This window comes from Diospyros lotus, chromosome 7, assembly GCF_014633365.1.
Source record: "Diospyros lotus cultivar Yz01 chromosome 7, ASM1463336v1, whole genome shotgun sequence".
Taxonomy (NCBI): domain Eukaryota; kingdom Viridiplantae; phylum Streptophyta; class Magnoliopsida; order Ericales; family Ebenaceae; genus Diospyros; species Diospyros lotus.
The window spans coordinates 2,781,262-2,806,436 of NC_068344.1; the positions used below are offsets into that span (position 1 = coordinate 2,781,262).

The 25,175-nt window shown below is 35.8% G+C and overlaps 2 protein-coding genes across 3 annotated transcripts; one reads left to right on the forward strand and one right to left on the reverse strand.

Annotated features, from left to right (window-relative positions):
* Positions 1–2,158: 2,158 nt before the first annotated feature.
* On the forward strand, positions 2,159–3,986 carry LOC127806512 (methyltransferase FGSG_00040). The gene has a single exon (XM_052343863.1). It carries the CDS (start codon positions 2,291–2,293, stop codon positions 3,908–3,910), a length of 1,620 nt encoding a protein of 539 aa, XP_052199823.1. The 5' UTR covers positions 2,159–2,290; the 3' UTR covers positions 3,911–3,986.
* Positions 3,987–4,741: 755 nt separating this feature from the next.
* On the reverse strand, positions 4,742–24,165 carry LOC127806492 (uncharacterized). Of its 2 annotated transcripts, none has more exons than XM_052343833.1 (4): positions 23,876–24,165; positions 21,325–22,368; positions 15,775–16,641; positions 4,742–5,180 (listed from the first exon to the last, which is right to left on the reverse strand). In XM_052343833.1, the coding sequence occupies exons 2-3, from the start codon at positions 22,291–22,293 to the stop codon at positions 15,823–15,825; spliced, it is 1,788 nt and encodes a 595-aa protein (XP_052199793.1). In that variant the 5' UTR covers positions 22,294–22,368; positions 23,876–24,165; the 3' UTR covers positions 4,742–5,180; positions 15,775–15,822. The 2 variants fall into 2 exon arrangements, with proteins under 2 accessions (XP_052199793.1, XP_052199791.1); XM_052343831.1 differs by having other exon boundaries at positions 4,742–5,196; positions 23,876–24,164.
* Positions 24,166–25,175: the final 1,010 nt, after the last annotated feature.

Here is a 25,175-nt window from a genome sequence, read left to right on the forward strand (position 1 = left end):
ATCCAAACATAATATAAGGGGCTTGTTTTACCTCTACTATTCATGCATTGGTTTCCATAATACCTTCGCAATTGAACACTACTAACAAATAATAGGGGTAGGGTTGAGCAAAATTTTAGTTTAATCGAAATAATTGAATTAAATTGAATCGATTGAAATTATCAGGTCTAGTTTGGTTCAAGGTAAGAATTGATCTGATTCGATTTTTAAGCTTGACAATTTTGATTATTTCAATTCGATTTGATTTTTATATTAAAAAAATTAAAATAATTGATTATTCAAGTAATAACTCGATTCCTTAACTAATGTTACATGTTAATCGAGTATGATGTAGTGATTACTCGCGTAGTTTCATAGATTAGTAAATTAATATTGCTCATTATTTAAGTAATAATTTTGTTTTGAAGATTAATCGATTAATAATACTCATTAATTAAGTAATAATTGATTTATTCACGTACAATTTCAAAGATAGTCGAATAATAAATAGAGGATTTTTTTAACCTTTATCTATTTCGAAAAATAATCGATTAATCCTTTTTATTAGTATAGTAATATCTAGGATTATTTACGTAACTTTATTATTTACTCGAGTAATTGAGACACTTTACTCAAGTAGTAAGAAAATTTATCCGTGTAACTTTTTTATTTTATTAGTTTTTTTCATTTTGGACTTTTTAGTATTTGTTCAATTTTTTTGGTTTTCAATTTGTTCAATCGATTCGATTTAATTTCTTACTCAACTTCCATTTATTCAATTTCAATTAGCTTGGATAGTAGTTAAAAAGATTCTCTCTTGGATATTTGTAAGTAGTGTGAGTAAGCGAACTAATTGAAATAATGTGTTGGCTATATGTTTTTAACATTCAAATAATTTTATTAGTGGATGACAAATGTATCATAATTTAAATTATTTAATAAATTAAAAAAATATTTAAATATTAAAAACAAAATACAATAAATACACTTTATCTGAAAATGATGTGCATTTATTAGTGCATAACCATTGTTCTAATTTTAAAAAGAGTAATGCTTAAAACAATGGTAAAAATACAATAAGTGTATTTTGTTTTTAGACAAAGTACATTTATTGCATTCAAACAATCTAATTAGGGTGTTAATAAATGTGTTTTAAATTGAAATGTTTAATCATTGTTTACTTGTTAAAAATAAGATATAATAAATACACGTTATTTAAAAATAAGATACATTTATCGCATCTTAAGGGTAGTGGTTCATATTACCCTTTTAGGTAGTGTTTGATAACTAACATATAGATCGAAAAAAGTGAGATATGAAAAGTATTTCAAATAAAAGTATTATTTATTATATTTGTTAAATTTATTTGATAACTTTTGAAAAAGAAGTCACGTGACTTCTTATTCGAATTTTTTCAGATAAATTTATCTTTCCCCCTTATAGATAAATTTATTTTGGTCTTTACAAATAAGATAAAATAATGCATGTGTTTTCTAGCGCACTCTAAAAAATTTAATAAATAGTTTGATAAAAATCTTGAAATGTTTCTCAGTCTTATTTTAACCATTTCATATCTTGATTCGAAAAATATTATAATATTATCTTAATATAATTTTATCTTATTTATTTTAACAAATGCTACTTTAGAAAATAGAAATACTACTTGAATACTCAAATTTGACATTTTTAGAGTGACAATCCTAGATTGATGTAAATTGATGTATTATATTTTGTGTCATCATTAGGGTGCATTTAATACACTTTGTTTTCAACATTCAAATACTTATTTGTAAAGGTGTATCATATTTTGAAATATTTTATTAATTAATAAAAGTATTTGAATACTCAAAGCGTATTCAATGCACTATTTTTTGGCAAAACCCTTAAAAAATAACTGATATCACTTCTATAAAAGGAAAATGTTATTGATACACCTATTTTGTACATCTTGGACTACATAAAGGGTATTATGACAAAAAAATCTCTCATGAGACACATAGAGGCGCGTGAAGCGCATGTAAGGCGCAGAGTATTTTGGTCATAATATCCCCTTATTTAGTCCAAGATGTACAAAATGGGTATACAGATTCTTTATAAAAATCTTGTAAGTAATTGATAATATTACTTTTCTCCAACAAAAGACATAGCCGTTGCCGTCAAACGCGAGACCCAAAGAGAAACGGATAGGGAATCCGAACGTTACAGCCCCATACTTCAAATTTTCCTGGAAAACAGCCGAGAAAAAAGTAGTGGAGAAGACGAACAATTCCCTCCCCCCCCCCCCCCCCCCCCGGCGCAAGATCGAAGGAGGATGAGAGAAGAAAACCATCCAGAAATGGAAGAAGAGAGGTTGCAGCAACTCAGATCCAGAGCCGCAGAACTTCTGCTCAGAGAAGAATGGAAGGAATCCGTAGAAGCCTATTCCCAATTCATCTCTCTGTGCCAAACCCAGATGCGAAATTCTGATCCAGGCTGCCTCTCCAAGCTCCAGAGATCCCTCTGTTTAGCCTTCTCCAACCGGGCCGAAGCCCGGTCCCGGCTTCGAGATTTTGCGGAGGCTCTGAGAGATTGTGAGGAAGCATTGAAGATTGAGAGCACCCATTTCAAGACCCTGCTTTGCAAGGGCAAGATCTTGCTCAATCTCAGCAGGTACAATTTGGCATTGGACTGCTTCAAAGCAACTCTTCTTGATCCTCAGGCTAGTGTAAATGCTGAGTCCATTAATGGGTACCTGGAGAAATGCAAAAAGCTAGGGTTTTTCTCAAGGACTGGAGCTTTTGATCTTTCTGACTGGGTTGTCAATCGCTTTCCCGGAAAGTTGCCGGAGCTGGCCGAGTACATTGGTGCAGTGGAGGTCAAGAGATCGGAGATGGGCGGACGAGGCCTCTTTGCAGCCAAAAGCATTGATTGTGGGACTCTGTTGCTGGTGACAAAGGCAATTGCCACTGAGAGGGGTATATTGCCTGCATCCGTGGGAGAAGGTCTGAGTGAGAAGGCGCAGCTCGTAATGTGGAGGAATTTCATCGACAAAGTTGTCGACTCAGCCACGAAATGCAACCGGACCCGTCATCTGATTTGCAGTCTGTCGACAGGGGAAGACGAGGATGGCCTCGAGGTGCCAGATATAGGTCTGTTTAGGCCAGAAGCAGAGGAGGCTTGGTTTTCGAATGAGAGGGTTGATGTGGAGAGAATACTCAAGATATTGGATGTGAACTCTCTTGTTGAGGATGCAGTTTCCGGGAAAGTTTTGGGGAAGAACAGTGATTACCATGGAGTAGGGCTGTGGGTTCTTGCCTCCTTCATCAACCATTCTTGCAGCCCTAACGCCCGGCGCCTGCACATCGGCGATTACGTGATAGTTCATGCCTCTAGGGATATTAAGGCGGGTGAAGAGATCACGTTTGCCTATTTCGACGTGCTTTCGTGCCTGAGAGACAGAAGAGAAAAGGCGAAAACGTGGGGTTTTAGCTGCGGTTGCAAGAGGTGCAAGTTTGAGGAGAGCCTAAGTTGCAAGCAGGAAATGAGAGAGATTGGGATGAGTGTTGAAGGGGGGTTAGAGGTGGGTGCCATTGTTTACAGGTTGGAGGAAGCTATGAAGAGATGGGCAGTAAGGGGAAAGGAAAAAGGGTTTTTGAGGGCAAGTTTCTGGGCAGTGTATTCTCAAGCGTTTCAGTGTGAGAAGTCGATGCTACGGTGGGGGCGGCGGGTTCCGGTGGCGGAGGTGGTGGTGGATAGCGTGGCGGAGGTGGTGGGAAGTGATGAGAGGATTTTGAGGATTTTGATGGCGAGGTTGAAGAGAAGAATGGGCGGCGGCGGGATGGTGGAGATGGAGAGAGCAATGAAACTAGGGAGGGGAATCTATGGGAAGTTGGTGAAGAAACAAGCATTGAGGTCTCTTATTGATATCTGTATTCAAGAACAAAAGGTATAATCGGATTGCTATTTCTAGTTGGAAATCTTCTTTCATAAATGATATCAAGTTTCCTCATTGGTAGTAGATTCATGAATGAATCGGACCATTTGTCGCATTTCGTAATCTCCTTTTTATTTAATTTTAAAATGAATTGTGTTATATCACATCTCATAATTTGTAAGCATTTTTCATCAAATTCTTCCGGGTTTTTCTTTATCCATTATCTATATTACTAAAATCGTGTTATGTTTTATCTATTTTTTTTTTTATGAACAAATTATCTTTATTACATCCCAAATGTATCATCAAGAGATTCATAAGAAATTTTAAAAATAATTTCATGAAATGACAAATTTATACGGGCTAAATAATCTAAATGATCACTCAACTCTACACTAAAGTACAAAAAAATTATTTAATTTAATTTAGTATGTAATTCCATAACTATTATCAATTATCATTAAAAAGACCATGTTAATATAACTAACAATGTAAATAGTTAAATAACATAAATTATTAATAAATTTTGTATAAAAATATAAAAAATGTGACATTAAAGTCCAAAAATGTCAACATTCTCTTAATTTCTTTTAATAATAATTATAAAATTATATGCTAAACTAAAATTTAATGACATTTTGTTTATAAATTAAAATTCAATAATCTTTTTGTACTTTAATACAAAGTTAAGTGATTATTTACGCTATTTTACCATGTGAGTTTATGTGCAGCAATCAGCAGTAATAGACACCAGAAACATGGAAAAGAGCCATCCTCCATGGCCAATAATCATCCCAAGAACATGAACATGATAACTGGACTTTGATCTACGGCAACAACAGGACGACAGCACAGAAATACCATCAGAATATGATAATTGTCACTCATATAGGTATAGTTTTGACACTTAAAAAATCAAAATGCCCTTGAGGGATTATGTACACAAGCCCATTGAATCACTCATCAATTACAAAACAAACAAAAAAGAAATACTTCACAACCTCTGGACATTTTTTTCTTTCGTTTCCTCAAATAAATTAACAGATAGGGAAGAAAAGAAGAAAGCACCAAATATACGACACAAGTTCAAACACAACCAAGAAAAATGTCCTCCCCATGCAGTCACCGATGAAATTAAACAAAGACAATAAGGGCTGCCGGCATCTCTAAGAGGCCAAACTCGCAAAGCTGCTCCATTCTCGAGCCATATCATCCATGTTAGCTCGCCCCATTAAAGATTGGCTCGGATCATTGAAAGTTCATGGCTGATGTTTGATAAGCTGCAAAACTGTACCCCACGCTTGCTGTAATTAAAAGTTCAACTTTTATAAGGTAATTGATTAAACTACTAATGCATCATAAACCAGCAATATCGGTGCAGATGCCAGAAGCAAAAAGACAGAAAAAGAATGGTAAAGGTTACTGAACTAGAAAGACCAACAACTGATAAGCTTAAATGCATGACGTTTCCCCCCCTCTTGACTGTTTCAAGTTCAACTTTAAACCGAAAAATGGCATATGATAAAAGGCAGCTTCCATTGCATTCTGGCTGTGGTTACCAATGAGCAGACTAAGTCCATAGGGAAACATAATTTTCTTTTTTATTTTATGTTTGACTGCAGGTAAAATAATGTGTGTGTGTAAGATGGATTCGGGTGCAAGAATGCAAAAACCCCATGCAACTGCAAGAGAAATGAAAGCATGTCTCCATAAACAAGGTGCTCCACCCAACAACCAAATAAGGATGGACTCTTGGTTGCAACTAATCTCTTGGTTGCAGTTTTTATTGACTGTTAAGCAAGATTCAGAGTTGCACTGCCAACTTTCAAGGACTAAGGAATACAGTCCTATGCAACTGAAGTACCAGTCAAGCACTAAGATTTAGTAACTGAGAACCTAGACAAAAAAAAAAATCTCTAAAAGTTATTTGATGTCAACCCCCCTCCCCAACACACACACAACCCAAACTGGGGATCTGGTCATAAATAAAGATGGGTGAAGGTTTATAATTCATGTAGCCAACCCATCTATTCAGATTAAGTTGTAACATCACGAATCCTCACCCAAAAGTGCTAGCTAAAGTTAATTCTTGGGTTTATAGGACTAAGTAATTCTTGTGATTGTTGTTGTTCTTATTCCTTTTCTAAATGGTAGGGGGAAAATGATATAGCCAAAGAAAATTTTCTGTTCATCCTCACAAAAGCACAAAACAAACTGTTAGAAACCATGAGTTAAAATAAACTTCTGGCACAGTCCATGCCTAAGATTTTAGTGCTAGAGTCAATAACTTATTCTTTTTATTTTTTTGAATGGCAAGGAAATTTTAATATAGCCAACGAAGCTTTTCCTTTGATCTCCATAAAAGGACATGACAAACTGTTTGAAGCCAAAAGTAAAAATAAACTTAGTGCTAGAGTCAACACCAAAATTTAAAAAATAAGCCCTACAAGTAAAAATACAATAATGAATATCCTTAATAGATTTGAAGCAACTGCATATAATTGGGAAACTCAAATAGGTTGTTATAGATGGAGCAGGCTTTAAGAAAAAGGCTTCAACACCATTGACCTCCAAAATAACAGAAAAATAATGACATTGGGGACTAACAATTTATTTTTTTCCAAAATCTCCAAACATTACAGAAGATTCACCCATTACTGAAGCTAAACATTTTACCAATCCGAAACACACAGCAAGAACAACTGGTGAAGATGGAAAGTGTCTCTAGATAGTAAAGCATTTTCTCTTTCAAGTATTCAAAATCCAGTATAGTGGTGAGCTGGCATTGAAATACACCAATATCTTCAACCCACTAACTTCCCCATTTATATCTCCTTGTTAATGGAGCAGGGGAGGAATAGGTGCAAAAGTTTACCTGGGGGTAGTGCTGTACCTAAGATTTTGGGACCCTGAGTCAAAATGGACCCCCAAATCATAATGTACATTCAAATTTTATTTTTTCATAATAAAGTATTAAAAAAATAAATAAATATTCACACCATATCAAACAATAAAATCAAAAGTTCTCTAAATGATCAATTAAAAACTACTCTTCTTACAGTTTTGGAGGCAAAAATATCAATCAAATTTATATAATCAAATTGTTCGAGCATTTTTCTCTCGGTAGACAATATAGCCAATCCATTCAATCTATCTTGTGACATAGTTGAGGGGAGATAAGTCTTGATCAACTTCAACTTAGAAAAACTTTTTTCTGCAGATGCAACTATAACTAGTATAGTTAGTAAAATTCTATAAGCAACACAAGCATTTGAGAAACACCCATCCATCTCTCCAAATAGTTTACCACATCAATTGTTTTTTTTGTTTCTATAAGTAAAAAGTATTTCAAGACTGTCAACTCCAAAAACAAATAATCTCCATCAATATCTGAATAACCATTATCCGCCAAGGATTTTTCATGATTCTTACAAGATCCCAACAAAATATCATAATCAGCACACTTCAACCTCTCCAAATTAAACAAAAAACCAAATGTTTCCTCATATTTTTTAAATTGTTCAAAGCTAGTTTGAAGTGAAGAACGAGTATGATCAATTATGAAGAGGAAATAATTTACTCTAAAAGAATCTTCTACTGATTGTGTTACCTCATCACTGCCATTTTCATCAAATTGTTTCTTTCTTCGAATCAAGCATTTTTCTGGAAATATAGCTTCAACTCCTATTTCACTTGCCATTTGTTTTGCTTCAATCACGGCCATTATCAAATCTAGATTGTCTATAGTCATCAAAAAACAAAAGAAGTCCTTCTAAAAGATTGATAGCAACATCAATATCCATATTTTTAGCTTGAAGAAATTTACATGCAATGTTAATTGCATGCAACAACTTGTACCAAATTACCATACCAAGCAAGAATTCAAAATTTTGAAGTTCATATGTTTCTAAGGACTCAGCTTCGCTCCTTGTTTTAGGATCTTTACTAGAACCTGCAAAGTCAAATAAAGCATCTCTTATTTGTATAGTTTGCTCTTCTGTAGGCCTAACACTTTTAACATGACTTTCCCAACACGTTTGTTACAATGGCTTAAGTGTAACACCTTTTACGTGATCTTTAAAAATTTCTCACCTCTTGGTTGAAGAAGAAAACAATGTATAGACGTGTTGTATTACTCCAAAAAATGACATAGCTTTAGGACAATAATTTGCCATATCACATAATGTCAAATTAAGACTATGACAACCCTATGGAGTATAGAAAGCTCTCGGATTTATTTTAAGTAGTCTTGTCTGTACACCTTTATGTTTCTCTTTCATATTAGATCTGTTGTCATATCCCTGACCGCTTATATCATCAATGTCAAGCTCAAGATTGGTCAACATGTTTTTAAGCTCAGTAAAAAGTCAAAAGTCCTAATGCATCATCAACTTTCAAAAATTATATCCAATATTCTTCTACCGTTGTAGAGTTTGCTGAATTATCTACATATCGTATTACAAGAGACATTTTCTCCTCATGACTGGCATCTGGAGTACAATCTAATATGACTGAAAAATATTTTGCTTGTTTAACTTTTCTAACAATTGAACTTTTCACCTCATTTACCAGCATTTGTATAATGAGTCTCATGTGCTTAAATACGCCGAATGTGCTCTTTTATAATTGGATCAAACTCATCAATCATTTGCAAAAAGAGACCATTGTTTTCCACAAAGTTTCTCACAATCTCCTCGAAATGCCAAGTTATTTTTTGTCAATCTTTGTACAACAGCTATTATCCTCTTCAACACTTGTCTCCAGTGTTCTCTTTCTTTATTGATTTCAATTTGCACACTTTGATCAATTATTTTATTTTTCTACAGTCTTGTTTCTAATTCAATCCAACTAGTCAAGCAATCCATATGCTCCTTACTTGCTTCATGATTTTTAAGACTCCGACTAATATTATGCTAATCTTTGTATCCTTTATTTCCCAACTAACCAATTTTACTCATTGTTTTTTGAATCTTGAACTTGTAGCAAAAGCAAAAAATCCTGTCCAAATGAATTGAATATACTAGCCATCTCCTATCATTTGTTTCTCCATTGGGCAGTACTCGCTTATATTGTGATAATTCAAAATGCCTACCCAAAATATGAGATTGAATTAAAAACAAGACTGCAAAAAAATAAAATAATTGATCAAAGTGTGCAAATTGAAATCAATAAAGAAAGAGAACATTGGAGACAAGTGTTGAAGAGGATAATAGATGTTGTGCAAAGATTGACAAAAAATAACTTGGCATTTTGAGGAGATTGTGAGAAGCTCTATGTGGAAAACAATCGTCTCTTTTTGCAAATGATTGTTGAGTTTGATCCGATTATGAAAGAGCACATTCGGTGTATTTAAGCACATGAGACTCATTATACATATTTGGGCCCTAAAATTCAAAATGAATTGATACAAATGCTGGCAAATGAGGTGAAAAGTTCAATTGTTAGAAAAGTTAATTAAGCAAAATATTTTTCGGTCATATTAGATTGTACTCCAGATGCCAATCATGAGGAGCAAATGTCTCTTGTAATACGATATGTAGATGATTCAGCAAACTCTACAATGGTAGAAGAATATTGGATATAATTTTTGAAAGTTGATGATGCATTAGGGCTTGGACTTTTTACTGAGCTTAAAAACATGTTGACCAATCTTGAGCTTGACATTGATGATACAAGAGGTCAGGGATATGACAACGGATCTAATATGAAAGAGAAACATAAAGATGTACAGACAATACTTCTTGAAATAAATCCGAGAGCTTTTTATACTCCATGGGGTTGTCATAGTCTTAATTTGACATTATGTCCTAAAGCTATGTCATTTTTTGGAGTAATACAACACGTCTATACATTGTTTTCTTCTTTAACCAAGAGGTGAGAAATTTTTAAAGATCATGTAAAAGGTGTTACACTTAAGCCATTGTAACAAACACGTTGGGAAAGTCATGTTGAAAGTGTTAGGCTTATAGAAGAGCAAACTATACAAATAAGAGATGCTTTATTTGACTTGGCAGGTCCTAGTGAAGATCCTAAAACAATGAGCGAAGCTGAGTCCTTAGAAACATATGAACTTCAAAATTTTGAATTCTTGCTTGATATGGTAATTTGGTACAAGTTGTTGCATGCAATTAACATTGCAAGTAAATTTCTTCAAGCTAAAAATATGGATATTGATGTTACTATCAATCTTTTAGAATGACTTCTTTTGTTTTTTGATGACTATAGACAATCTAGATTTGATAATGGTCGTGGTTGAAGCAAAACAAATGGCAAATGAAATAGGAGTTTAAGCTATATTTCAAGAAAAACACTTGATTCGAAGAAAGAAACAATTTGATGAAGATGGCAGTGATGAGGTAACACAATCAGTAGAAGATTCTTTTAGAGTAAATTATTTTCTCCTCATAATTGATCAGACTCGTTTTTCACTTCAAACTAGATTTGAACAATTTAAAAAATATGAGGAAACATTTGAATTTTTGTTTAATTTGGAGAGGCTGAAGTGTGTTGATGATGATACTTTGTTGGGGTCTTGTAAGAATCTTGAAAAATCCTTGACACATAATGGTCATTCGGATATTGATGGAGATGATTTGTTTTTGGAGTTGATAGTCTTGAAATACTCTTTACCTATAGAAACAAAAAAAATAATTGATGTGGTACACTATTTGAAGAGAATGGACGGGTGTTTCCCAAATGCTTGTGTTGCTTACAGAATTTTGTTGACTATACCAGTTACAGTTGCATCTGCAGAAAAAAAATTTTCCAAGTTGAAGTTGATCAAGATTATCTCTACTCAACTATGTCACAAGATAGATTGAATGGATTAGCTATGTTGTCTATCGAGAGAAAAATGCTCGAACAACTTGATTATGTAAATTTGATTGATATTTTTGCCTCCAAAACTGCAAGGAGAGTAATTTTTAATTGATCATTTAAAAAACTTTTGATTTTATTGTTTGATGTGGTATGAATATTTATTTATTTTTTTTATACTTTATTATGAAAAAATAAAATTTGAATGTACACTATGATTTGGGGGTCTATTTTTACATTTCGACTCAAGGCTCCAAAATCTCATGTACGGCACTGAATGGCCCCTTCTTGTTTGTCACGAGACAAAGCCCAACAATAGAAAAGGGAAATGAGCTATATCATGAGAAGCACTTCAGTCTTAATCAGTGTTTGAAAATTCGGCCTAGGCGGCCACCTAGGCGCTAAGCGGCCACCGGCTGCGGCGATTTAGGGCTAATCGACAGCCCTGTGCGCCATGCCCGACTAATCGGGCCGCGGCGCCGCCTAGGTCGTGCACGACCTGGGCCACCTAGGTTGTGCGCGTCTTAGGCTGACCTTATTTCCCTCTCCCTTTCTCTATTTCCCCTTTCCCTTTCTCTCTCTGGTTGTGTTCATCGTGACTCCTCTCTCTCTCGCCTTCGATCTCCTCTTGGTCGTTCGCCGCCGCCATCGATCTCTTCTCTTGGTCCTGCTCTCTCGTTGCCGCCGACCTCACCTGTTGGTCGTTCTCTCTCGTCGCCGATCGCGTCTTGCTGCGGTATGTATCCAACTATCCATCTTCCTCTGCCAACGCAAGCTTGCGTTGCTGCTTGTTGCAGCAGCAAGCAGAAACGCAAAGCTGCTCGTTGCTCGCTTACGTATTGCTTGCTCCAACAAGCAGCAACGCATCAAGCAGCAAGCAGAAACGCAAAGGAAGTGAAATGAATGATTCAGATAGGACTGGAAGTACGGGAGCATCGTCCGAGGCCTCCTCAATTCTTAAAAGGAAGTCAAATGATGTCGGATGGAAGTATGGAATGTTAATTGATCCAAAGAATATGGATAAAATTAAATGTAAGTTGTGTGGTAAAATTATGTCTAGGGGTGTTTACAGAGTAAAAGAACACATTGGCCACATTTCTAGAAATGTTTCTGCATGTCCAAAATCTTTTCCAACTAATCAAGCCAAATGTAAGAATGCTATTGCTGAGGCAAAGAATAAGAAGAAAAATAAGGAGGAAGATTTGATGAGATCAACTGTTAATATCTCTGAAAGAGTGGAAGGGGATGATGAAGATGAATTGCAAGAGTTAGGTAGCAGAAAAACGTCCTATACTCTTGGCCCTATAGATAAGTTTGCTAGCTCCATCAGCCCTGAAACTTGTTTGAGTGCGAGAATGACCCAAAGGCAACAAACTATTAGTGAAGCACTATTTAAAGAGAGAACACAGTCTGTTTGGGAATATTGTGCTAGATGGGTATATGAAGCTGGTATACCTTTCAATGCTATTAACAATGATAGCTTCAAATTGTTTGTTGAGGCGGTTGGTCAATTTGGGTCGGGTTTCAAACCTCCCAGTCAATACCAATTGAAGGAACCGCTATTAAATGGGGAAGTTGACAGAATAAAAGAGTTATTGAAAAAGCATGAAGAAGAGTGGGCACGAACTGGGTGCTCCATTATGACAGATGCTTAGACAGATAGAAAAAGGAGGAGTATCGTGAACCTATGTATTAATTCTAATATAGGTACTGCTTTCCTTTCTTCTAGAGTCTTCAGATGAAGCACATACAAGTGAACTTATCTTTGAGTATGTGGATAAGTGCATTGAGCAAGTTGGGCCATAAAACGTCATCCAAGTAGTAACCGACAATACTGCCAATAATATGGGAGCGGCAAAATTATTGAAGGTGAAGAGGTCAAATATCTTTTGGACCTCATGTGCTACTCACACCATCAATTTGATGCTTGAAAGTATTGGAAAACTGCCGAAGTATAAGAAAGTCATTGATCAGGCCAAGAGTTTCACAATCTTCATTTATGCACACCATAAGACCTTGTCCTTAATGAGGTTATTTACGAAGAAGAGGAATATAGTGAGACCAGGAGTCACTAGATTCACTTCTGCTTTCTTGACTTTACAGAGTTTGATGGAGAAAAAGGCCCAACTGAGGGCAATGTTTACCAACTCTGAATGGGAGGAGTGCAAATGGTCGAAGATTGTTAAAGGGAAAGCAGCCTATACTACTGTGATGAGCATTGCTTTTTGGAATGGTGTGACTATATGCCTTAGGTTTTTGCACCTTTGGTGAAGGTGCTTCGAATTGTTGATGCAGATAGAAAACCTTCTATGAGCTTTTTATGTGGAGAGATTAAGCAAGCAAAGGAAGATATTAAGGAGGCCTTAAATAATCTTGAAAAGAACTATAAGCCTATTATGGAGATTATTGAAGCAAGGGTAAAAGATAGGCTAGATAGTCCACTACATTTTGCAGCTTACCTTTTGAATCCCTACTACTTTTTCAAGGATATGGATATACAACTTGATAATGAAGTGATGGCTGGGCTTTTTAACTGTGTGGAGATGTTTTATCATTATGATGGTGAATTGCAAGGCCATGTTATAAATGTTGAGTTGCCAAAGTATACTCGTAAAGATGGAGCTTTTGAAAAATCGTGGGCAACTCAAGGGTGTGCGAAAAATGATGACAATTATAATCCAAGTATAAAATTTCTTTAATCCTTTCTATTGTGTATTAGTGTATAAATTAAATTTGTTTACTTTATACTTGTTTGACCTATGTAATTACATGGTGGATGACTTATGGAAATCAAACTCCAAACTTGCAACGAATGGCGAGAAAGATTCTCTCGTTAACCACTAGTAGAGGCTGATCCCTCTATATTGCTTTTATTTTATTTATGTAGATACATACGAAGAAAAGAAATAGACTAGAAGTGAATCGATTGAACAATCTAATCTATGTTCAATTTAATGCGAAATTGATGAACAAGCACAAAAGGGAGAAGGAAATGAATGTTGATGTGCTACTTGCTAGTGATGCTAGTAATGCACAAGGATGGATCGTTGATAGAGAAGATGATGAAGAAGTTGAGCCTGGTACGGGGCTCACTTGGGAAGTGATTGGTGAAGCATCGGGAGCAGACGAGATGCTTCAAGCCCGAAGAAGTTCTAGGATGAGAGAGCTTCATGAAGATGATTTTCAATCAGAAGAAGAAGATGAACAAGAAATTAATGAATTTGATTTTGAGTCTAATGAAGATCGTGTAGTGGAAGAATATGGAGAAGAAGAAAACCAATTAGATAGTTAGACTTAGATTCTTCGGATATGGTTTATGTTATATTATTGCTACTTCTACCTTCTTGAACTTATAATTAATATAATAATTTATTTTCTGAGTCTTAATTCCATTATTTTACTTGTCTTTTCAACTTTGATTTACCTGAAAATAATATCAAATTACATCAAAAGGTTTTTAGAAAAAAAAAATATATCATTTTTCCTAGTCGCCACCTAGGCGCCCTAGGCACTAGGCCCTAGCTTGGCACCCGACTAGCGCCTAGCGCGTTTTTGAACACTGGTCTTAATAATAAAATCAGTTACTTGTTTAGTCTCATTATTGATTGCAGCCAGCCAGTTAGTCAGATAAAAATGGTCTCATAACCTCATCAAAACCCTCTAAAATTTAGACCATAACAGTAAGATTGTTTGCGTTACTGAACATTCCACTTCACCCATTATCTGAAGAAAACTAAAAGCTATCTAAATCTAAGGTAAAATTTTTCTGTGCTAATAATTGTGAAGTGATAAATCTGATACGTCATGCTTCAAAATCAAACAAAGAGACTGTAAGCACGGGTTCTCTTGTATTCCTAACTAGTTTAATGTTCAGGTGCCAAGAATGCTGATTTAATAACTGTAACACTGTAAGAGTAATTGACAATGCAGAACTGATGCATTAATAAGAAACCAATCAGATTTCTCTAAGTGCCCAAAGAGCACCCGCATGGCAACCCTTTGATAAGAGACCCATATGCTAAGTTTTGAATTATGATCTCAAGTTATGCAGAAATTTTGCCCTTATTGTCTTCATTTCAATATTATAATGCTTTAAATTACATGCCAAACAATGTCTTTGAATTCAGGTGAGAATTTAGTACTTTTCAGCTACCAGTAAAATTTAGGCCAAAATGTATCAGTGATTATGAAAATAACAGCTTCTCTCAACATCCTTGAAATAGAAGTGGGGGAAAACGCTCTTGGCTACTCATAAAAAAATTGCAATTGTAAAAGAAGCAACTTAGGGGAGAGAGGGGGAAGAGAGAGAGGGAAAGAGAGGTAACTTGAAAATTATTGCTAGAAGAATTTTTAATTATTTTACTCAGGAGCAAGAATTTATGATATTTCAGTTTAATATTTAGATATTGGAAAACACTGGTATGTATGCTTCCATGAGATCGACCAATCAGATGCATAATAATCAAGATTATTCTGGTCTAACATCACATATATTGTTGTACAAATATAATCTAACATTGCGGTATCATTACTATCATATTGTTCACAGATAAGCAGCTTTAATACAAATCAGCAGCTATACGCATTGGATATGGTAGCAAATAAATAGTCACAATAAGTAGATAATCATTATTAGGAACAAGCTAAAAAAAAAAGAGGCAATTAATACACTCTTGACTTATTATATAGGTTGGACAGTAGTAGCAGATGTTGCTATCCGGAAATTCAAAAATACTCGAATTAATTTTAAAATAAGTTACTCAATGCATACTACTCTAGCACAGTTATACACAAAATATGCAGAAAAAATAATTATTAGGAAAAAGAAAAAGGTGTAAAAGATCTACCATGACAAGTAGATTGCTCTAACCAAATGTAAAACTATACGTGTAGTAAGAGTAAAAAATAATTTGAATGGGAGGCTTACTGTCAATCAAGAAAACCTCCAAGGTTGGAGAGAACTTTTATGTACAGATCAGGGAAAAAACTTGGTGAATGGATGCAGATCAACCAGCAATGATAAAAGGACAGGAATTTTTGCAGCAAAAAACTTGCACAAATTGTACCTTTTCATAGAGGGTTTATTATTCTTGTCTCTCCTTGATCCTCATTCTTCATTCACAATCATCATTGCCCATTTCATCCCTTGCATCATTTCCCACATCACTTTCACTGGCTGTCTCCCATTCAGAATCATCAGTCTCTTGGCCATAGATGTCACCAGCATCACCCTCGCCATGAACACCCCCATGCTTAATGGCAGCCTCTCTGAATAACCAAGCTGCACGCATCTGTTTCTTGACTAAACGCTCAGCGTAGTCAGGAACCTTGTTTTGCCTCAAGGATAGGTCAGGATCAGTAGACTGAGAGCACTCATTTATGAAAAGAATAGCATCTAGCAAGCTTTCTTTAGCTAATCCAAGCATGTCATATGCCTGAGCTCTTCTCCAAAGGCTTTTGGCATGACGGTTGACAGGGTTATGAAGACAAACTGCACGTGTAGCATCACTTATGGCAGCCAAGGGTTGTTGCAATAAAAGGTGACACTGAGCTCGATTACTGTACAGAACAACTCTCTCTTTCTTGGATCGCATTGGACACAGTGCCAATGCTTCGGAATACTTTGATGCTGCTCCTGATATATTTCCTGATGAGAACAAAGAATTTCCTTCAAGCTTTACTACTAGTGCTGCTGCCTGTTTGATATGGAGATCCTCTTTTGGCATGTTCTTTTCCCATTTTAATCTTTGTCTAGAATTCAAGATTTCCTCAATCAGTTCCTTTGTGTGGCTACTAAGAGAGTTACGTCCTGTCCCTTGTAATTGGATACATTCCTGAAGAACATTAACAATGGAATCCCCAAGCTTTTTATGATCCCCCAATGTTGAGATCTCTGCAAGGTCCACTAGTGCAGGTACTGCCTTATCCATCACCTACACACCAATTCACAAATATAAATTCTGGAATATCCAGCAGGGCTAATAAAGTGATAAAAATAATAACAGGAATGGAATTTAGCAAACTTATATTCTCCCTGAAGATTTTTTCCTGATTTAGTTAGTAAGAAAAGTAAGGAAAATGGACCAATGTGTCATCTTTTAGAAATGCCATTGACTTTATTTTGTTGGGCTCTCTACCAAGTCTAAAATTATATTTTTCTCTCTTTTCAACATATTTTCTTCTCAATTGGGTAAAAAATCCTTTGTAATTTTCCTTCTAAAGAGTTACACTGACATGCGTAGAAAAATCCCTGTACAGAGTACAAATGGAATGAGCCTGCTGGAGTTTCCTGAGCAGGGTGATGGCGAAGTTGGTCAAGGGATTTCTGATAAATATATAAAAAACTGGCATATTCACAGCCTTTGACTTCAGGAAGCTCATAAAAAGTTTCCAAAAGATCTCCACTCGCCAAAATTTTGTAAAACCATAATATCCAAAAAAGATGGTAGCAATGGTGAAATTGCTCCTTTGTACTTGCAAGGTCACATGTTCAATTTATGGAGACTCCGAGACAGCAATGACCCTCCCCCACAAAGTGGGGAACCTCGTGCATACTGCATGTAAGTATAGAATTGTAGCTAAACTGGGAAGGATCCCATCAATGGTCTAACTAGTATTCCAAGTATCTAAGTGGTATGGTCATATATGAGGAGTGGCGATCCAACCCAGACAGAGTATCCACAACTGATGAAGGTAACCTGGTTGTATGCAAGTCTGAAAAGAGAAATTTAGTCACAATGCAGTTCTTTGTTTGTTTGGCCAAGTCAGATCAATAGTCACGCTGCAGTTATTGGGTGATATTGCTTTATACTCCCTCCCTTTGAGGAGGAGGAAACTCTGAGTGTTGCAAAAGATTTTCTGATTTGGGATGATGGATCTTCAGCACCATGAACATAAATACCAGCCCCTTTTAAAAGCATGCATATAGATGTAAAACATCCTCTCTTCGAATCTAAGTTTCCACTTCAGGTGCCTTCAGGGCATAGATTGAGCAGTAGGATGAGCAAATATGTCGATGTCAATCCAGTAAATTGTGAGTTTGATCATCGCCCTGCGCAAGGGCCAAAGGCCCAATCTACAATTTACCTCCCCTGGCGTAATCAAGGACACGAGCACCGAGGGCCGCGCAAGGGCGGTCATCCCAAGTTTCCACTTCAGGTTCAAATATGAAATGATACACTTCACCAAATAGCTTCTACTCAAATATATTTATCAAACAGTAAAAACATGACCAACAAGTGGACAATGAAGGTTCATATGATGAGAATATATATTTAATGTTGAAAAATTTTATATATCAAGTCTGTCTTATTTTACACAAAATATTTTAGGTATAAATAAGATGAAAAATATTTTTTATGCAAAATAATTTTCTACACAATATTTTACATGAAATATCTACTAAACAATATGTAAAGTATATTGTTTCAACATATATATTTTACATAAATGTAAAACTAACATTTGTAAGAATTTCAGAGTATATTCCTTTTCTTAATTTTTTAAATTGCAAACCAAACACCAAAAAAAAATATGAAAATAATTTTTAATGTAAAATTTTTTAAATAAAATTTATTTTCCAATGTAGAATATTTTACCTTCAAACAAACAGAGCTGAAATCGGGAACTCATTTTGGTCAAAGTATTGCTGAATGTGTGTAAGCCTATTAGACTCTTGTTGGCAACTTGGCATAATTTCACGCAGAGATATATTTAAGTATATATACAAACCAAATCAAATGTTAAATCTTCACTATCTCAGAAAATCATATTCTTAAATATGTAATTTAAAATGATAAGAAGCATGTTGTCAAAAATTATCTGGACGTGTGCATGCACATATATGCATACATATATAAAAAGTCAGAGGAAAAAGAACACAAAAGAAAAACAAACCAGATATGGTATTTTGGGACTAGGCTAGCACGGACAGAGATGGGCACCAATGGGGCAAACTAGCCAAGTTCAATTATCTGATGTAGTGAGAGAACTTAGAAAATGCTCAATTTTCTGATCCCACATTGGGAAACAACAAATGCCTCATTCAGCCAAGTCTTCTACAAATTTGCTGGCTTGTGTGTACGCATTCAGCAGAGAAGGAACGCTTCATGTTGCACTGGGATTGCCTAGTGAAGCATCTTTGTGAATACTTATTGCATATTATGTCCACTTAGAGATTCCTTACTCACAGGGAGTGAATTAATGGTGGACAGGAACCAGGGTGGAACATGACCAAATTATTTTTGTTGGGTGTAGTTCAGTTCATTTAGAGTCATTTAGGTTCATTTATGGTCATAGCTCAGTCCAAGGTCTATAAAGTTGAAATATATTGAGGTCAGTTCAATTTGGGTTTCAGGTTAATCATTAACCTAGACCAACCCAACTCATGAGTATCCCTCATCTTCCTGAGTTGTTCCTTCCATATGCATTGATACTCTACTTTTTCAGTAGGGCTCTGTGATGCAGCAGTCTAGAAGCTTCTTGACTGATTTCTAAAATTTTCTAGAGATAGTTTCTAAGCTTTGTGGAGTTTGTTTTGTAATTAAGTCTGTCTTTGGAAGTCTAAGGTGTTGGTCAATGTTCTGCTCCAGATCTGGGTAGTTTAGCTTAGGAACTAGTATGCATTTATGAGGGAAGGTTGACTAGCTGCTTAAGTCTATAAACTAATGTATTGCAACTTCTGAATAAGAATATATCAGTTACATATCTTAGTTTCAAAGCTTATTCCAGCTTGGGTTATCTACAGTAAATCTCTAGTTCAATCACCCCTTCAACTCCTTCCAATATTCTTTCCCAAATGTGTCCTTCATTCATAGGAGTGTTTAGATTGCATATTAGTTCAGCCAATATTACACCAATGGGGAAGTGGTTAATCTTATGGTGTTGGTTGTCCCCCTAGACCAAAGGGTATGTTTATGCCTTCTTAATTGGGGAAGTGCTATGATCCTTTTCAAAGCCAAGGCAGTGTGAGAATAGCATTTCAAAGGATTCAAGAAGAGATTGGCCTCCTGAAAAAAGTAATCGTTTCAAAGGAAGATGGCCCACTCTCATCAAAGAGGGAAGTTACAAGTCCTAGAAATGATACTTATATTTGTGATTTAAAGACTTGAGAAATTTTCTGCAAATAAGAATTGCATTAAACAAAGACTGCAAAGTGTCTACAAATTACCAGGGCATAGAAATTTTAGAAGGGCTTTCTTTTGGTGATATAGATCACGAGTCTAAGTTCACCTTGGTGAGATGGAGCATAATCCACCCTCTCTATTGGGGGCCTAAAATAGGAAGTTATGTGCTTTTTAATGAGGGAAGAAGATTTAGAAGAGGTTTGGCATTGAGAACTATAATTTGATTGGTGGTTGGTCTATGGGCAGGGTTAGCCCACGCAGGTCTAGTTTGCAAGGAATTATGACATTAAGGAAATAGCCTCTTTGCTCAGTAAGAACGGTAAGGTTGTTTGCAATTGACCTTCCCCAAACAATGCAAGGGCCTTGAGCATTGGGTACACCTTTTCTTATAGTTTATCCATATTTCATTGTTATGGAGGGAGAAAACATAGAAGACATTGATTGGAAATTGGGACAGAAACGGGCAGTTTGTCAATGGGCAGGGTCAACTCATATGGGTCCAACTTGAGGAATGGGATTATGTACACTTAAGAAACGACTACATGATCTCCATGAGCCAGAAGTAGATTCTAAATGCACTTTTTCCATTTTAGGTATACTCAATATTCATTCTATGACAGATCAACGGGGATGACGTGGGTTGGAGCTCATTAGGGTAAAGATGTTTTTACATCTGAATGTTTTATGATACCCCAAACTACTTCCCTAGAAAGACGATTTGGAGATTGGCATACCTCTTTGTGTAGCATTCTTTATTTTTCTAATCTATTCTTACTTTACGAAATTTTGCAGTAAAGCCCGAGCTTCCACTGTGGTACGGTTAGGGAGATCTAGTCCTCACTTGTGCCTAGTTTTTATGTCTAATGGGTTATCCATCGTCAATCTCTGATGTTTGTACAGGAATGAGCTTGTCCTATATGAGAATGAGGTGTTCTCCTGGCATGTGATTTTATTCTGTGTGATGAGGTGTTTGCAGTGCAAGGCAAATTCCGCAGCTCTTGATGAAATATATGATCCCATTTCTTGCCTAGAGCTATTGTTTCCCTACTGTTGCAATTGAAAGAAAATACCGCTTTTAGTCTGGAATACTTTGAGCAATTATTGATATGATCTCTTAACACATGTAGATTTACTGTTTCTTTCCTTTTCTTCTCTTTTACAGTGTTTATCCCTTTAAGGTACAACCTTTGTATAATAGTTTCACCTACAAAAACAATATACTAAACCTTTATCCGACTATGTTGGGTATAATAGTTTAAGTTAGAGAGAAAAGAATGGTTTAGGTTTAAAGGTTAATGTGATATCTACTACAACAAAACGCTTAGTGGTTTTTCATTTTAGGTTACCAAGAAGGGCAAAATGACAAAATCTTCACATTTGCAGTCTTCAAAGACTCTGAGTTAACTCATCCAACATTAAAACTCAGGATTTCAATCTAGTAAACTCCCAGAATATAAAAACAAATTAGACCACCTGTAAGTAGCATAGTACCTTATGACAAGTATTTGGATCTTGAAGCAACCACAGAAGACAGTCAATAGCCATATACTGCCAATCATCAGATGAGCATGCTATATTACACAGGGCTTCAGTAATACCAGAACAGCTAGCAACTGGTCCCCTACCACTCTTGTGATGACATATTGTTCGTAATAAACCAATACCAGCTGGTGAGCTCTCATTAACTAGTCCGCCCCACATGCCAGGAAGTTTTATCAAGAACTCAGGTTTGCATATAATTGAAAGAAACTCTTGCTTGAAAGCAAAGCAATTAATAAGTTGAAGGGACCAGCACTGCAACTGACTAGCCCATTCCTCTGCCTTCCTGGACTCCATTTCAACACCACCCATTCCACGTGTAAGTAAGTCACAGTGGTAACTTAGCCTTCTGTCAACATACTGGTAAAAGTGAGAGTATACAATTTCAAGTGAACTCATCGCTAGTTGAATGGAAAGCTCAAGGATCTCACCATGACTTGCTACAGCAGGAAAAGTGCTAGCATATGTAGCCAAGTGGCCAAGAGCTCGCACAGCCACTCTCTGCTCAACCCAGGTTAATCTCCCTCTTAAAAGTTCAACCAAGGGTGGGATAACCCCAGCACGCACTGCTCTCTCAGCAAATTCTTCCATATTCATGGTGTAGGATCCAATTATATGAGCTGCATAGTAGGGAATGTATATATTTTGGTCATGAGAAAGCCATCTGCGATTCTTCAACCCCTTCCAAATTAAGGCTGACATGCATTCAAATATTCCCAGCTCAATGAACTCAGGATCATTAGGATGTGCCATGGCAGTGTTCCAAAGTCCACTGATAGGGAGAACCTGGCCGTCATCATCCTGTGTAGGAAGTTCCCGAAAGAATTTCAGTATACTTGCTCTGCGCTTACTTGGATTCCCTTCCTTCATGACACAAAAGAAACATCCAGGGTATGGACAATCTGGTGATGCTTTATCCATGTTTATATAATGGACCACTAGAAGATGAAGCTATTTCCTTTCAGGACAGAGATGATCATATCAAATACTCTGGCACTGCATGAAAATGACATATGTTTACCATTCATTTCTAAATAAGAGAAGAACCAGATAGCGAGGGGGGAACATATCAAACATCCAAAAATTCAAGTACATAATAGAATACTAAATTTTTATGGGTAAGCCATAAATGCACTAAGATTCAAGAACTAAGAACCTAATTCTGATTTCTAAGCATTTGTACACATTATTTTCTAAACAACAAAAGATCACTTATATTCTGACATCATAGATATCCGCCTATCCCTAATAGGGCTGGTTTCGCCTTAAAACATTAAACATGTTGAGGAAACAAAACACAAGATAAAAACTAAACCAACTTGTATTGTGTTCTCAACTAGCTTTTTCCTCAAACCCGAAACACTTTTTAGTACATAGATATTCCTGAGGGTAAATTGGTTAAGATACAAACATAAAAAACTAATTCAAAAATTGTCGTATTGTTTCCAGAATCAATAAAACAAGCCGCCGTTGCACACCATATGTGAGCTTGCCCTGTCCAAGTCCTTTCTAGACAACCTACAATCTTCTTTCTTGATATTAGATTCTTAGTAAAACACAAATCCTTTTCCAAAAAATTTAAAACTATAAGATTCAAATTCCTTCACATCCAGATGATTTCTGGTATGTACAATTTGTTCCCAGTAATTTCATCATTTCTGTATCTCAAATTCCTTCTTCATACATGATTTCTGACATGATCTTCCTTGTTCAGGGATCAAGCACGAGACCAGAAAGCTATGCAATTAAACTGCATTGGCAGTTGTTTTTCAGTCAATACACGGGAATCCAAACAACATTATGATTTGCTGTACAGCTCATTATAGCAATATTCAAAATAACAAAGCTCGGAGCCAATCAATTGGGTTGCGTGCGCCCAAGAAAGGGGAGATCAGCAATTCAAATAACACCAAAGAACCCAAATTGATGAATTCCTGGAGCATTTACTGGGCAGTTCCAGGAAAGCAGCCGCAATGAGATCACCAATTAGAAAGCAACTTTCAGAACCCAAAGGCAAGAGAAGAATTACTTTCCTTGTGTACAAGTTAAGAATTATTTTATCAATATAAAAGGAAAGATAAAAGAAAAGGGAACTCCAGCAACCAAAAAGCTAACATGAAGAAAATAAAATATATTAACAGCAAAGATAAAATCCATAGAAGGAGACGAATCAAAGGAAATGGCCCGTTAGCCACGCTTCAAGCTAAACAATTACCAAATCAAACAGATCTACAGAAACACAAGCCACATAAAGAGAAAACGAAAGAAACATTTCAAGCGCAGAAGTTGCACTTAAACCCTAAGCAGCCGAGTAAGCAGAGACTAAACTCTCAACCTATCCGCGAATTACCCCAAATCAGAGCAACAGTACTACAATATGACTTCTAAAGGCAACAACAAAGAAGAACGGTTCGAAACGACACAGCACTTGAGAAACACGCACGCACGCACGCACACACACACACACACATATGCATATAGAGAGAGAGAGAGAGAGAGAGACCTGGAAAAATGGACGAATCTGGAACCGTACAAAAGAGGAACGGAAGGAGGAAGGAGGAAGGAGGAAGGAGAAGGATGGATTGAACAGAGACGTTGTGAAAGCATCAGCCGAAACCTCAAAAAGAAACGCTTTCTCTCTCTCTCTCTCTCTCTCTGTGCAAAAAGCAAATCGCTTTTGAATCTCTCTCTCTCTCTCTCTTTCTCTCTTCGCCCCCGCCCCCCCCTCTCTACGCCGTTGGGAACAAATGAACTGAGAGAGAGAGAGAGAGAGAGAGAGCAGTGCAGTGGCAGTGGACGCTGGAATACGATGGCCAGACTGTATTTTATTGACAGTCATACGTTGCTCTGAACAAAATATTTAATTTTAATTTTAATATATATGCGCTTAAAAGCATAAAAATGCCAAACTTTCATTCATTTTTGTTTTCAATTATTTAATTTTGTAATAATTAGACATCACGCTATTCATGTGACTCCACGAGTTACATTACTAGATAGAGAAATATCTAATTATTATAAAATTAGATAATTGAGGGTATAATAAATCAAAATCTAAGTTAGGAAAATTACACCGTTAATAAGACATTTTTATATTAATTTTAGCCATAATCTAATGTGTTAATTTAGGGTAAAACGGTTTTTTCCCATGTTTAACCTATCATTTTGAATCTTATTTGGTCTCACCTTTCTACTTGGCTTTTGTTATTGCTTGTTGTGACAAGAAAGTTTCATTTTTGCTAAGAAATTTTGCCTATCTTTTGATCTCTAATAATAATTTTTATTGACCTTTTATTTGTAAAATTTTATATTAATAACGTAACGTCCCGTGATTATCTAGATCTTTGCCTTGATTAGTCCTATAAGCCCACGAAATCGTCTTGTTCACATAAGTTAAATAAAACTCCACCATATTATTGGATCCCGCTTGTAATTATAAAATGGCACATAATACTTGCACAAACTTTACCGCATAAGAGCATCTACAATAGGGAGTGACATTTGGGGTGTCATTTCCATAACCACTAAAATAGCACCCCAGATTAAAAATCAACCACTCCAATGGGGTCGTATATGGGATTGCAAAATGATAACAATCCTCTTGAGGTGCCATTTTTGCAACCACTAAGAGAGAAAAATGAAGTGATGCAAAGTTCAACCATCATTTTCAACTGCTCTATTTTAACTTTTATTATAAAATATTGATTATTTAAATTTAAAATTTGATAAAAAAAATATTAAAATATTAAATGATACCCCTATTTTGGCACCTGTCATTGGAGTAAATTTATTTTTTAGAAGTG

Coding starts and splice junctions, on each gene's coding strand:
- LOC127806512 (XM_052343863.1), top strand. CDS start 2,291: ATGAGAGAAGAAAACCATCCAGAAATGGAAGAAGAGAGGTTGCAGCAA.
- LOC127806492 (XM_052343833.1), bottom strand. CDS start 22,293: ATGGATAAAGCATCACCAGATTGTCCATACCCTGGATGTTTCTTTTGT. Junction 16,642..21,324: donor ATCCAAATACTTGTCATAAG/GTACTATGCTAC, acceptor ATTGGTGTGTAG/GTGATGGATAAGGCAGTACC.